This window comes from Motacilla alba, chromosome 1 (assembly GCF_015832195.1).
Source record: "Motacilla alba alba isolate MOTALB_02 chromosome 1, Motacilla_alba_V1.0_pri, whole genome shotgun sequence".
Taxonomy (NCBI): Eukaryota; Metazoa; Chordata; class Aves; order Passeriformes; family Motacillidae; genus Motacilla; species Motacilla alba.
Window position 1 is genome coordinate 27,440,511 of NC_052016.1, and position 16,146 is coordinate 27,456,656.

The 16,146-nt window shown below is 36.4% G+C and overlaps 1 protein-coding gene across 9 annotated transcripts in view; it reads right to left on the minus strand.

Annotated features, from left to right (window-relative positions):
• Nucleotides 1-290: 290 nt before the first annotated feature.
• The window catches only part of CBLB (Cbl proto-oncogene B), a 128,810-nt gene continuing 112,954 nt past the window's right edge, over nucleotides 291-16,146 (minus strand). For 8 of the 9 annotated variants that reach the window (XM_038158562.1, XM_038158542.1, XM_038158523.1 and 5 more), the window contains 5 exons: nucleotides 14,221-14,300; nucleotides 13,989-14,120; nucleotides 12,586-12,723; nucleotides 9,996-10,115; nucleotides 291-4,058 (listed from right to left, as the gene is read on the minus strand). In XM_038158562.1, coding sequence (XP_038014490.1) covers nucleotides 3,796-4,058; nucleotides 9,996-10,115; nucleotides 12,586-12,723; nucleotides 13,989-14,120; nucleotides 14,221-14,300 — 733 coding nt within the window. In that variant the 3' untranslated portion in view covers nucleotides 291-3,795. The remainder of the gene's footprint in view (nucleotides 4,059-9,995; nucleotides 10,116-12,585; nucleotides 12,724-13,988; nucleotides 14,121-14,220; nucleotides 14,301-16,146) is intronic. The other variant, XM_038158532.1, reaches the window with a different exon arrangement.

Consider the following 16,146-nt stretch of genomic DNA (forward strand, 5'->3'; position numbering starts at 1 on the left):
TTAGCATCTTTCTGCTATAAAACTATTACATGCACATTCCAAAATTACTGCCAATTTATTAACTTTTACTACTGAAATTTAGAAATGAGGTAATGTATGGGGATGAAGAGCTCATGTCTCAAAGCAATGATTCACCTTATTTCAGAACAAGGCCTCATTTTTGTTGCTTACAAAACAATGTTTTTTAAGGCCTCTACACAGGACAGACTATGTTGCTAAAGCATCGTAAGAAAAGTGGTAATATTCAATAACAGAGACAGAGTCTTGAAAAATCATGGACCAACCCAACATTCTCTTAACATTAATTTTATAAAATACCTTACATGAACAGATAAAGAACTTGAGCATACAGAAAAACCAAAATTTAAAAAAAATGTTGAATAAAATATAAATTAATTGAACACATCACTAAATTTGCCACATTAGACAAGTTTATAAAAGGCATTTTCAGATAAAATAGTTATTTGAAAGAAAGTCCTTCAAAATGGAAACTGCTGAAGTCCTTTTTCAAGAAGTCACTCCTAAAAGCGCTGAATTCCAGCTCATCAGGTAGCCCCTGAATGTGCTTTGAATACGGTGTTCATTTGCTTCAAAATTTGTCAATATTTAAGACACAAATTTCAGGTCAGAGTTGTCAGTGCAAAGTAAAGCTTCAAGCTGAAAATGAAAGAAATACAACAGAAGAAATGATCCTGGTACAAAATTTCCTAAATTCACATTGTAAAAAAGCTGTGCCAGATGCACTCTTGAGATACTGGACATTAACAAATTTGACCAGTGGCCATTTTAGGGTTCCAGACATGCCATTAACATGGCTATTTATATTAGTTTCCTTTACCACAATTTAAACATTTCCTACACATAGCCTTTGGAAAATATCTGTGCTGCTGATGTCCACTTGCTCTGCTCAACTTCTGATTCAGCCAGTTTGCTTAAAATGCAGTAACTTAGCCAAAAGAGAGAGAAAAGGTGAGGCAACAGACAACACAAGGATGGTCTAAAGACTTCAAGTGTTTCTGAGTTTAACCGACTTTGTTCACCCAAGCACTCTCATTCAAGTCAGTCTTCCTTAAAGTTATGTAAGTGCACAACACACTGCCAGGCTCAAATCCTTAAGTCTTTCAAAGGTTAAAAATATGTTTAGAGAACTATGTCTCTGGAGAACTAGACTGCAGCCAGATTCATTTATTTTAAGCCTATTAATTCCTGCAGAGTAAACATCAACACTCTAGCAAAGCCATTTTGCTGCTTGACTTTAACCAGAACAGGTTTGAAACAGCCTGCAGGTTCCACTATTTAGAAGTGTTATTAGCACACTCATTTAAAGAGAAATGGAAATCTTTTGAAGTTACCACTCAAAATACTGCTAATCAAGTTTGGTTTTTTAACCCATAATAAAAAACTGTCACTGGTGGTCATAACCAGAAAGAAGGAAAACTTTAAAAACCTTAATCTATCAGGCAGCAGTTCCAGCCTCTAATTGAAATATAAGGACGTAATTTATACTAAGCTGCTGGATAAAAAGGAGAAAATGAGTTCTTCATTGCAATTCAAAATTTCAAAACTCAATCTGCAGATTGTTTGTTCGTCCTCGTAAAGCGCTCTTTTTTTCATCATTGTTATGCTGGCAGTTATGCTAGAACCTCATTTCAGTAATTCCAGTACAACCAGAGTGTATAATTTAATAGCCTGAATAATTTTCAATTTATAGCTAGCTAAAATGCTACAGTGATGTTGCAAACAAACCAAATGAACAAGGGGGTCCCATACTACACAAAACTTTCTCCCAAAACAGAGAAAAGTGATTAACTTGAGCCAAAAGCAGAGAATATAACTTACATCACAACTTTTCCTAAGCTGTACTTGAGGAATGAACAATTACAGGAAGATGCGTAAACTTAGAAGCATTTGCTTAAATCCAAATTCTGCAGCAGCTCTTCCCTATACCCTGTATTCTCCTGATCACTTTTTATCACTGACACAGATTAACAATATCCATATCATGCTCTGTGATGCTACAAAATAATTTAATTAGTTTTAAGAACAAGTTTTTTCATGAAACAATGGAACTTTGAGATAGCAGAGTAATTTCCAATGGGTGTTCTCAGTTACTTCAAATCCTGCAGTTCAGTCATGTGCTGTCTTTAAAAACATCTTTATGACAAACACATTGCCTGGTGAGACCTGATCCTGCAAGTGATACAAATTCTAGCACTTACTCAGAGTGAAAGAGAACACTAAGAGCTGAAAGGGAATAATGAATATATACTTCACACCCAGCCTGGCACACTGAAATTTTCATATACTCATCACATATCAAAATGAGAAAAATATTCTAAATATCACATGGTTTTATTTGTTCAATAATATTAGAAGAAAAATTTCAACGTTTCCTAAAAAAACCCAAGAAAGCAGCAATCTTAAGAATTTTTCTGGAAATATTTGGATTCAACTTTGAACGTACTCAGAACAAAATTGTCTTCTCCCTCTTTTTTTAAAATCAGAAAGGTTTTTAAATTGGCTTGCATGAATTTGGGCTTAAAAATAAAATGTCAAAGTCTGGAGTATCACTAACCAAGTAAAGCAAAAATGTATTTCCAACTAAGCAGCTGGAAAGTGAATGAATGAATTTGGGTGTTAAACACATCCTTGAGAATTATGAAGTTTACAAGGGAGGGAGGAGGTTATTAAAAAACTTTGCAAAAAATATTGCTACAGTAGCATTAGGAATTAACAGTGCATCGAAGATTTAAAGTTTCCAAGTTAATACAAACTGATCCAAGCCACAACGAAACACAGGATAATCACTCAAACAAAACATTAACCACATTCCACTTTACTGAATCTAGAACTGGAATTTACCTGAATACCTTTAATGTAATTGAAAAAGATTCCTTTTCGTATGGTCATGAAGAACTGGCGCCATTAGTGTGTCATTAAAACACAGTATTATCATGTGCATTTGGCATTTTTTAAACATCTGCAATCAAACACTCAATTCTGAAAGAAATTTTACATGTGAGAACTCAGAATCACTGCTGCATGAAGTGTTTTACTTGTTGGTTGGGATGTTTTTATGGAAACTGTATATAAAAGACCTTGAGACTACAGGTCATGGAATTCTTGTTAAACAGAAAGCTGCCCACCATTACTGTCAAAATACCTTTAAAAAGGCAGTTCACAGAATAATGTGTTTTACATTCAGATATTTCCTCTCTCAAAAGCAAAGGAATCTCAGAAGAAAAAAAAAAAATCAGTAGTGAAGGCCACATACTTTTTGCATTTGATGAGCTGAAATGCAAAAAAAAACCAATTAAAGCATCTTGTTAAAGAAAAAAAAAAAGACTAAAAGAAAAACAGAACTCCTGGAAAGTGATGATTTAGTTGATGGAGTGGTCAGCAAGGAAACTGTTGGGAATGCTACAGTAGAACTGACCACAAGTACAAGGGAATATGAACAGGACATAGTACAGGCACAAACTAGGAAATTGTAACTTGCCAACTTGTAAACAAGAAAAAGTATTTCACAGATTAAAAGTTCTAGGGAAGTAAACTTTTTAAAAATTATTTTGTAAGTTCAACCCTGATTTAAAAAAGTATGGCTAGCAAAAATACATAAGCCTCGGCATATTTATAAGTCTTGATCAGAGCAGCCAGGAGCCTTTGATAAACGGCTGGAAACAAACACCCTTCTGCTAAGGATGAAGAAAAATATTCCATTCTGTTCTTCTTCTCATTCCCCAATCCACATGTGTATCTGCAGAATTCATATGCTCCAAGAAAATCTTGATGCTGCTATAGATTGAGACGTGGGGATACTGGTGGAGGAAAACAGACAAACTCTCTTAAAATACTGCGGGCCACATCAACATTATTCTGGGCAATTTCAAGTGCCCTCTTGACTTCTTCAAAGGAATAGCCCTCTCCCATAAGTTTTGCAATTTTTGCATCCACATTTTCTGTGGAACTGTCAGAGCTGTATGCTTTCCTGTGATGTATTTCTGGTGCAGTTCTCCGAGGAAGTGGTTTAGGGGGTCTGGCTGGTGCTTGTGAACCATCTGTTTCAAATAAAAGAGATACAAATCATTATAAATTGGCCTAAGACTGTGTTATAGTTGTGGTTGGTCAAACCCCATGAAGCTGTTTTAAGAATAAAATTATAAAGGAACATGAAGAAATATTTTAGTTAACCACTATAGCTAATTTTAAAATTTTGACAGAAGCTGACATCCTCAAGAACATCCAAAATGGAAATAATGTAGCAATATACTATTTTAATAATAATAGTATAGAAACATGCAATTTACAATCTGGATTATTCAAAGCTGGAAGAAAAATAAAGTATGATGGAACAGAAGAGACTGAAAATAAACAGTCAAACTCTTAAAGGCTCTCCACTCTCAACCCATTATTTAAGAATATCTGAGTTAAAAAAAAAAACAAAACAACAAAACAAATTAACAAAAAACCCACAAACAAACAAAAAGCCCAAGAAAAAAAAAAAACTCTACAAAAACAAACAAATGAGCAAAACCCAAACACAAAGTTGATTACAATTTTATTGAGGACCATAAGTTGTGTAGAAGAGGAACCCAGTCAAATATGCCTGAAGGAGAAAAAGCCTTGATTTATTGGTCCATCTTCTAGATTCTGTTAATTCAATTGCTATTCATCTCATGCACAGCAACTAAACCTAAGTACATAAATGCGTGGTTTCTCCAAAAGACCTCCAGCCCTATTATCCCCATGATGAGAACAGAACACACTCCTTCCTCTCCAGTCCCCCTTTGGAAGTATCTCCTCGTTTCTTATCTTCTATGGAAAGGTTACCTTCACAGTTAATGCTGGTGACTAAGAATCATGAAGTGCTTGTGAAAAAAAGCTAATATTCAAACTTGCTAATCTTCTCAGAGTCAAGAATTCTGTGCTTAAGTAAACTTGGTACTTTACTGAAACGCCTTTATCCTCACTGATTCCACAATAAGAAGCTTAAATACAAGCAGGCACAGCACAGAAAACACTTTCAAGAGCAAAGTATCTAATAAATTAAAAAGTCTTTAATCCCACAAAAATGGTTTTAACAAGTCCTATCAACAGTGACTTTGATAGATAAATTAGAGGAATTTCTGGCTGTGATACTTCCTGTTTACTTACACTAAGAGCAGTGGCATTTTCCAGAGTTAAGTACTTCAGAGACAGTTCTTTAGGCATGGAAGAAATGTTATATATCCAGTATTCTTGTTGTAACCTTATCATAACACTGGACAGAAATATAATTCAACCAAGTGCATTAAACACTTCAGATAAATGAAAGCAGTTCACAAAAGAGCATGTTTAATGCAGGTGTGTTTTCCTTTCATGTTAGTTTTTCCATCAATTTGGATGCACGTTGCTATAAAATTTAATTCCACTTCTTAATTCAGAGAGTTAATATTAACTTTAGCAAGATGGTGATATTCCTATGACAAAGAAATGGATGAAAGAAATTTGATTAAACATTTACAGTAAGGGGCTAAGACCTACAGGTACCAAGGGCTACTCCATATTTGTTTTGATTTTTTTGTCTCTGAAGAAAAAAGAATTATGTACATGATAAACATTCTGAAGCAGATCCAAACCTGCTATGAAGGTTTGGAAGATCCATGAAGCACCTATCTGAGAAATTACCTATAGCTCAGGAAATGCGGTTAATCACTAAAAACTGAATCAGAAACAAGTTCAAATTTCTCATTTCACTTATTTTAGTAAACTCAAGACTGCAAAAGAATAATATTCTTTATCTTTAGAATAATGGAACATTACTTAAAACCAAACATTTTTCTTTCACAAACCTTCAAGCTGTTTTAATATGTACATTCCATTATGGACTTCATTTCTATACAGTATGAAACAAAATTAAATTTACAAACTTAGCATTTTCCCTTGGGCTTGAAGTACAGAAGAAATTCCTTCTGCATAAATCAGAGCCTTCCCTGTGCTTGTGTTACTTGAGAATATTTTTGCTTGACTCAGCCTAATACAGGCTTAAAACTGAAGTTATTTCATGTTTAAAACCTTCACTTCACTAAGGCTTTCTAATAAACTTTATTAAGCAATCCCATAATTTAAAAAGGTCATTTTTAATTCTGTCAGCAGATTTGAGCATAGGCATTTTATTCTCACCACAGCAACATCTCTCTATAGCACAGATACTCTGAGATCTACAGCACTCTCAATTCCCATTATTATTTTTTTAAACACTGACATCTCTTTCAATATCTTCACATCCATATAAAATTTCAGCTAAAGCTGGGTATCATATTGGATCCTGAGCTTAAAGATACTAAGCCTAAGCTGCATGTCCATCTGGACACTGAGATAGAGGTATTAAGCAGAACTTTCCTTCCCTACCTCCCATCCTCTGATATTTCAGCAACCATAGATGTCTAACTAAAAATTCAAACAGCTTTTCTAACTGTGCAATTCAATTAACAGTTTCTACCACGAGCAGCTTCCTCCACCACTCCCATTTCTGTAATTCAGCACTAGACTGAACCCTTAGGTAAGGGGTTAGTACAAAAGCAGACACAGGCTCATTTATTAAGTGTTTAAAAAGCGCGGCAGAAGTGGTGAGAGCTCTATGGCACAGTGGGAGAGGCTGTTTGTAACGATGCCAACTGTCTATTCCTCTCTGCTGTGAAATGCCCTTCTTTTCTTCCCTCACTGCTTCTCCTGGATTCCTTGGTCGTTCACCAACAGCCTGAGGACCATCAGAGAAGCAGGTGACAAAGGCTTGTTGTTGCCCTCAGTGGAACAGTGGCAAGCAGCTACATCTCACCTAAGTGGGGTAGAGGAACGAAGCATACCCAGGAGACACGTGCTCTAAGGAACTCAGAGAGCAGGGAGAAGGTGAGGGAAGGACCCACTGCACACACTGCTCCATCAAGCTGTTAGGCATGATCTTTGTACTTTGCAATACTGTGGAGTACCTTATTTCCTCTAGTGTTAAGTGAAATACACCCTGGAATAATATTCTTGTAAAAGGAATCCAAATTTGCAAGCAAATGTTTTCATAAGGCAAACTGAAGGAATGAATAGGGAGCAGGCAAATATATTAAGCAATTATTTGAATCTGTATCTTACAGAATAGCTAAGTTCAACAAAATAGAGCAGACATCAATTAGAAGCTTCATTTTCTTCTTCCTTTCCCTCTTATTATTGGCTATGCTTAGGTAAAATACTCTAATCATTAATCATACTCTAAGCAATATCATACAATAATAGAATGGGTTGGGTTGGAAAGGATCTTAAAGATAATTTAATCCCACCCCCCCTGCCATTGGCAGGGACACCTTCCACTAGACCAGACTGCTCAGAGCTACATCCAATCTGGCCTTGAACACTTCCAGGGATGAGGCATCAACAGCTTCCCTGGACAACCTGAGCCAGGGCCTCAACATCACAGTAAAGGACTTCTTCCTGACACCTCATCTAATCTCCTTCAGTTCTCCCTTCTCCTCTCACTGCCTGATCTTGTAAAAAGTCTCTCTCCTGCTTTGTTCTATGCTCCCCTCATGTAGTGGAAGGCCACAATTAGGTCATCCAAAGCCTTCCCTTCTCCAGACTGAACAATTCAAATTGTCTCAGGCTTTCCTCACAGGAGGGGTGTTCCATCTCTCTTATCACTTTGGTGGTCTTCTCCGGACTCACTACAGCAGGTCCATGTCTTTCTTATGCTGGATGCATTTCTCCAGGTGGGGTCTCATGACAGCAGAGCAGAGGTGCCAAATTCCCTCCTTTGCTCTGCTGGCCACACTGCTTTGGATGCAGCCCAGGAAAGCAGGATGTAACCCTTTTGGCATTCTGGGCTCTGACCATACATTACCAGCTCATGTCCAGCCTCTCATTCACAGCACCCCCAAGTCCTATCTCTTTTTCTTGCTCTTTTTGTAATAATTTTCAACAGTTGTATATAAGAAGTTGGAGAAACCATGCCTTTGGGGGAGTGGGTTGCATGGCTGAAGTGTTCAATACTGGATATCTGAATTAGAATAAATTACTCTGTGACTTTAAGGATTCAGTTAAACATCACGACAGCAATCTTAAAAACAGTGAAAGTGAAACAGAGAAGTTAAAGTGCTGCCCATGCTACTCTAGGAACCCAGTAGCTAAATTATAATTAGATTTTAGAGTGAACTCCATTTCTTTTTCAGCTAGTTCAGAGAATTACCTTACGAAAGCACTGAAATGAATAATTTCTTAAGTGAGCTGATTAGTTCAGAATAAATGCAAAACTAAAGTTCTGAATACAGTTACACTCTCTACATTGTCTTTTTAAATCATAGATGAAGGTGAACCTGTTCATCCTGCAGCTCATCAGTTCTGGCCTTTGGAATTACTGACACTGTAAAAACAACTTTCCAATTAAGAGAATGACATGATCTATCGCATAGTTTTCATCTAATTGAAATTAAATGAAATATCTTGCTGCATATCATGCTGATTTAGAATGATATTTATAGCAAAAGCTGACACGTGAGTGTTTTAGAAGATAGCTGTGGGAAACAGATCGAAAAGTATTAAGCAGCACCAGAAAGCTCCAAGTTCTTAACTAGCAAGTATCTTGCAGTAATTTAGGAAAATTAAAAATGGTTCTATCTCAGAAGTGCAAGAATTGCAGAAAAACTCCATAGCTTTAAAAGTAGTTACATTATTGTCATAATTTGCATTATAAGAGAACTCAAAACACCCTGAATAAATTGACTGAGCATTTTAAGACAAATAAATCCCTCACAATGCCACATATAAAGCATTATAAACTCTTTTCTTCCAACAATTGGAAACAAAAACAGAAACAGCTATATTTGTAAAGTTACCCTCCCAAAATAATAGTATTTACCAAAGGCGTCACACTAATTCACAATTATACTATTCATTAAAAAAATAAGTAAACCTGAAGAGAGCTACAGAAATTTCCCACCATTTAAGTTGGAAAAACACACTCTTTTTTCCCCCTATACCTCAGCAGTACGAAAATCTGTATTTCTGAGAAGGAGAATGCAATTGCTACTGAAAAATATATCTTCTTTTTTCCACTTGGGAATGCTTCATTTGAACAATGGTGATTATTATAACAGAGATTAGAGAAAAGTCCTTTTCTTTATGCATAAAAAGTCTCTACAGAAAATTTTATCTATCTGGAGAATGATTAATGGTACAAAACATCCCTTGGCTTTTTCTTTGTGTGGTTTCTTCATATGGGTAAGGAATGCGGTTGGGCCAATCCTCCCCTTCCCCCATGTACCATGCACATTCAAAGAAAAGAAAATTTGTCTAAAAACTGGTGAAGGTACTTTGAAATACAAGTAATACTGTTATTATTTTTATCCACTTAGTAGATTTCCTTTAAATTTACTATTTTTGTCGCCTGAAAACTGTACCCAAAATTTCTTTGGCAGAGGAATTGTTTCTACTGTACCTGTTCCATTGTAAAGGAAGACTGGATTGTAAGTGGTTTTGATTCTTGCTGTTTTATTAAGAAACATCTTAAAAGCTTCTTAGAAATTCAGACAAACATATTAGCAAAAAAGACAGAAAATAATAATACTTTAGAGAGTTAAGCTACTATTTTTCTTTGTTTAGGAGAAATGAAACAGATGGAAATCAGATGCTTGTGCTCCTTCCAGTACTTCTGATCTCTTATGAACTTGAAAGGCGCCAAGAAAATCTCTGCCTTTCTCAAAAAATAAGGAACATTGTAACTCACATAAGCATTTCAGTTTGGCAGCTAGTAAAACGGATGCTACAGTATATGCACCTACACACAACAAGTAGCCACTTCTACCTCTGTTGCAGAACTTAAGTCTGTTACCCTTTGATGATTTCATACTTTTTAAAAGCAATGTTACCATTGCAATTTATTGCTCAGAACAACAAAAAATTCATTGGACTTTATGGATGAAAGTTATATTCTTCACAGAATTGTAATTTTCTACAAGAACAGTTTTCTGCCTTACCTGAACATGGAGGAAGTTGATCATAGTCTTGAGATGTCCTATTTGTTTTGACATTTTCTCCAGGTGCTCTCCGAGCAGGTGGCAAAGGAACATGACCAGGTATTGAGTCAAACTGAGGATCTGTGATAAAAGAATTTAAAAAGTGTCTTAGAATTATCAGAATTACTATCTGAGGGAGGGCTGAAGCATAGAAGGTAAGATTAGAATAGCCTCTCATCATGCAGAGGAACCATGAATCCAGAGGTGTCCTCTGACAGCACATGCACATAAAACTCCAAATTCAGCATTCACAGTACACATGTAAATATGATTTGAAGAAGTGACAACCACAGGAGCACAGCTTAAAGGTGGTCTGTCCTGCACTGACTGTGGTCTCTTCTCCTCACATCCATGAGGCACTTTTCAACTACCCAACCCTGACGCTGCTGGGTCAGGGCAAAGCACTGAAGAGGCTGCAGTGCCTGAAGTGCCTGCTTGTGCCTGGCAAAGCACTGAAGAGGCTGCAGTGCCTGAAGCAGCATAATTAGAAACATCCCAGCTATTCAGTTTGCTTAGAACTTCATTACACTTCTATGCTTTGCAGTTCACAAAGACTGCAGGGCTGATTTCCTATTCATACAGACCCAGCTGTGGGTAAATATTACAGGGACAGAATTTGAAAAATGAGAGAAATAAAAATTCTGATATATCGTCCCCTTCTTTTCTTTCTTCTTTGGCTACCAAAGGTGCTGCTGAGCAAGTGCAGATCCACCCAGATCTGGCTTCTGCTCTGGACTCAGTACTTGCAGAGTGTTTGTTTTGTATGTGAGAACAACTTTTCGCTGGTGTTGATGATGAGATTATTATTCTAATCTGACAGGCTCTGATGGATAGCTGAGAAATCACCCTCAAGACTTGTATGGAAACCAATCATCAAAAACTCATCATAAATCTTCTGCAACAGATTATGTGACAAGATGCAAAGTGAGTAATATGGCTTTAGAAATACCATATGAATAAAAGAAGACCAATTCACACAACCGTGCATGCCTAACTAGATGCAATACATTGCTAAGATTAATGAGAACTGCTGCTGTACGATTGTATTCCTTATGCAAATATGAAGAACAGTAAGTGGCTGTAGATACATATTCCAGATATTTATTTTAAAGCTATTAAACGTTTTTTAACACTATCAGTAACGTTCTTGGATTTTTTGGAAGTTACACTTAGACATGTAAAACTCTGCATGTTTCTGGGCACTGGGCACAGGCAGATGGAGCTTGTGTGCATCTGTGCATGAGGGCTCCTATTTTTCCTCTCCATTCCCGCTGGAACTGAACGGTGCAGTGTGTGTTTCTGCATCAGATGATACAATTGAGGCACCCATTCCGACTAGACAGATGATGTTAACATTGTTTTTATTTTGAAGTGTAGAAGATAAACTACACTGTACTTATGAATATCAACATTTAAATTCTGTAACATGCTAAGTCCTTTCACCTGGATGCATTCAGCAACTTAGATGAGAAAGTAACACACTCAGTAGAATTTGCATTATAAAATGCACAAAGCTTTGGCAAATTACTCAGTGTCAGGCCTTGACTGACAGCAAAACATACATAATAAAAACATTCCATAAAAGGTCACTGCACTTCAACCTAAAGTAGCTCCCTTTCCCCCCACAGCGAGTTCCACTCACACAGGTCAGCCAAACACCAGAGAAACTGTCAGGCCATCACGCAGCTGCGCATGACTGCTTGTCATTCACATTCTGGCCTTCCTGTGAAACTATCACCAAAACATTTCATTTTATCCCTCTCCATAGAGCTTCTAAGAAAAACAGAGAGGGGGAAGACAACACCTAGCCCCACCACAAGGCAGATCATCCCTGAAAATATTCACAGAAAAGGTAAACTTAAGACATCAGCATCCATTGAAAGCATCCACAGAGAAAAAAAAAAATCACTTCACAGACATGCACTATAACCCACAAAAAACCTTCTGTAATCTATACCATAATCAGCAAATGTATTCAACTTCATTAACCTACAAATAAAACTCTTTTCAACTCAAAGACTCATGAATTGTAAGCACAGTTTTCATACATTTTATAAGCAAAATACCAGACTGAATGTATCACAGTGATTTACAGGGTAAGATAGGTGAAAACCTAACTTAGCAAAAAGGTTATGAACCCTAGGACTTCGCAATTGTATTCACAATATAGTTTTGTAGCAAAATTTTACAACAGTTCTAACAAAGCAGAATACTCTTTTCCCTTATTTTATAACTTCTTTCAAAGGTTCAACTTGAAAATATCCCTCATGAATTATGTTTTACTATTGAAAACAATGGAGTTCACAAAAACATACAGACTAGTATTACAGATTACAACAAAAAACTACAATTTACAAAATTTCTAGCCTGGTAATTTTGACCTAATTTTATTACTTTGTGATAATAAAAAGTGAAGTCTTTCTATTTTCTGAGTAGCTTCCCCTCCACCATTTAAAATTTTGATTTTTTAAAATGTTTTGTATAATGAGTTCTGAGGCCTCTGAAGTAAAGGAAAATAAAATGAAACATGCTGATTCCTCAGTATTCTTACCAGAATGAAGGAACAGTTCATGTCCTGACGAGGGTCGGCTCCCTGAGCCAGCAGGTTTTGTGTGCTCAATCATGCTGTGCCGAGCAGGCGGTGGTGGTGGTGGGAGTGAGGGGGGCGAGTTATCAAATGCATCTTCACCTGCAGTTTAGAAATGAACTATTAGATGAGTAAAACTTCATTAAGAACTGCAGAATAAAGCTTAAACTTTATTTTTCTCTGGCTGCTGAGGCCTTTACTCCTACGATTCATCTAAGCAGTTCAGTGACTCCAGTAATGAAACTGTAAACCTGACTGTTAATACCCACAGTCCTCTTCTAAAACATGCTCTAAATGACCTTTTGCAATGCTCAGTTTCTTTGCTGGGATGGAAGGAGAGATTGCTTTTAGTGACTCAATTGCCAAGAGTGTACTACAATGAAGGCTTCACAGAGTATCACAGTAGAACAACAGCTGTATTTCAGTGGCTAAGCAAGTGGATTTAGATACAAACACCAAAGCTGACTGCACTCAATCTGGTACATTTATACTGTGTATTATCTCTATCTGCTATTCAGAAGCTCTGACTCCAGATATAAACAGAATTTTCTAGAACTTGGCGAAAGAATGCACCTCGTATACAAAGGTGGTGCAAGCAGGAGTTATCAAGTACCATGATTTTTATGTGTTATTTTGCCTTCATTTCTACTGCATCTCAGGAACACTTCAGGGACCAGAGAGAGCATAGTACAGGAACAAGGCAAATGTTCAAAAGGTTTTATGGAACCAGAAATTTGGATGCTGACACAGCCATGCAGCTGAGTTTGTCAATAATAGTGTGGGTGGTCCCCAAACAAAGTACCAATATACATGCAGAGATCCCTGATTCTTGTGTAGGAGAACAGAACAGAAATAAGGGTTGGAAAAAAGAGCTTTTGGTGCCTGTAGACAGCAGTGAGTTTTGAACTGTCCCTTGATGGGGGAAAAATCCCAGAAATTAACTTATTAATTTAATTTAGTGGTTTCATTTTTTTACTCATATACCATCTTTTTGACATTCTTCTTTGTATTTGCTAAAATAAACAGAATTATTTAAGCTACAGTAGGAAAAATGCTCCACTACTGCATTAAATTGCAATGCTCAAACTTCTTAGTAAGAGATACTTAAAATTTATTTTAGGGAAAGTGGTTTTTACTTTTCTGTATAGCTGGAATACAGATTTAGTATACCTTTTTGTCTGTCTCAAGTGAGGCCTTACAAACACACTCCAAATGACACAAAATATTGACTGACAGCTGTAATATTTAGCTCATAGCCTGTGTGGTACTCCTAACCTACTCAACATTTGCTGTTTTTCAGTAAACATGGCATTTAGTTCATCTGGGCAGTGTTAACCATTACATGTAATCAGCAAAAAATCTGCAACCTAAAGGGGGCACCAGAAGATCATAATCGGAGGGTGTCCTGTTGAGCAAAGAGCTGTGTTTGGGGTTGTCTCTTGCAGGAGGCCGTGCAGGAGGCAAAGGTACCGGAACAGTAGGTGCATCATAGACATCTCCTGAATGACACAACCACAAGAAGTGAATGTTTTCCTGCTGCACCCCTAGGGCAGCACAGAGTAAATCTTGTCAGCAAATAACGAAAAATTAAAACTGTACCTGACTCTGGATGTTTCGATTTCTTTATCTCGGAAGTAGCACCGTGTGTTCCATTTGCACATTGGCCATTCTCACACACCCTGAAGACAGACATAAGGAAGGAAGCAATCAACCATTTAGCCAAGCATTAATTAATTCCCTGAATGAGCAGTACCTGGCAGTTCATCATATGGAAACTAATCAGGGACAATAAGCTGCATCAATTTTAAAATTGACATTTTTAGATGTTGAGAGTAGATATTGGTGAACCCTCATTAAAACTTCTTTGAAGGATTATACTGCCTTCTTGATGACGTACTGACATGGCTTAAAATAACACAGGCTGTAATACAAGCTAGAGGAAGAGCTAACATTAAACACAGTCCTCACTTCAGAGCTCAGGTCATTACTTTATTCACACAGTTACATCACAGGCTCAGTATTAGTTCACCTTCACAGATGCTGAATTTTCCCTAGCAGAATTATGAGAAAAGGGAAATATGGATTTTATAATGTAATTATCCACACCAAAGCACACCAGAAAAACCATTAAACAAAACATAAGAAACACAAAAAAATCCAAACAGAACAATACACACTACTTTGCCAAACATTAAAAAAGCCCCAGTGAAAACCCCAAAACTGAACTAGCCAAAGCAGTTTTGCAGGAATGTATTCATTTCTGTATCAAAAAACTGAGCCTTACTGATACTTCTACCACAACTAACTGATTTTTTTTTTAAATGGATGCATATTCTGCCCTCAAAATTTAACAACAGTATTAAATTCATATGAAAATCATCCAACCAAACAGTAACGAGTGCCTACAATCTTATTGAAAATACTGGAGATTATTTTTGGAAGAAGAATTTGTTCAAAGATGGCAGGGAAAAATATTGAGCAAACCTTATCATAATCTTAAATATTATTTAAAAATACAGAAGAACCAGGAAATTGCTCCTGTCACTGCAACTGTGGGCCCTGTATATTCAGAAAGAACCAGAGATTTTCCTTGGAAAAAGGCCAGCATGCTAAGTTAAGATAGCTTAAAGATAAAAATCCCAATCTATCATGCACTATTTTTATTAAACATTGGGAAATATGCTAGAGTTATATACAGAAAAAAAATTCAGATTTGGAGTTTTTTACCAACCCTATTAATAAACCAATCAGCTTTGGCCAAATGGAAAGGAAGAATGAATAAGGGTCTGGAATCTTTTAAAAGATTTCTTATAAACAGGAAAGAGGAAGTGAATTGCATTTGTGGTCCCAAGAGTTACAACTAGGAGTAATGAAATAAATATAAGAATAATTGCAAGATTTAAAAACAAACAAAAGCCCCTAATGGTAAGAGATCTTTTGCTATAAATTAATTCCCCCAGAGAAGTGGTAGAGGAAGTGTTGTTTCTTTCTTTGACATTAGATTAGTTTGATCTTTCAAATGCAGTGGATGCAACACTTCTTTTGACTCCTCACAATATACACTAAGCAATTAAGAATATTTTCTACTCTAGTTTTAATGAATTCTACATTTTTAATAACGTAACTAGCCACAGGCAGCCAGGTAACTTAACATGGCACCACTTCAGAAGTAATCAGTCCACGATGAGCCCAGCCAAGTGATCAGTTTACAAACAATGCTGAAATGCCTGTTTAAATTAACAGTAAAGACCAGAAAAAAGGACATCAAATGAGTACTAACAAGTAAGCCTTCTGTCCTTTCCCCTTTTGGAAAGAAAACCTTATTAGAAAAAGACAGCAAATGTAATAATGTAACATTCTTCTAATAATAGCCTAATTAGTAATGCTGAAATTCTTTCCTTTTATTTCTTATTCCTGAGCTGACATTCAGCAGTAACAAACCAGACAATTCAATGATCTGCCAGAGAGTAAGACTGTGAATCATTTTGTGTATTATTCTTGAGATATTTTCAGCACTGTCATATC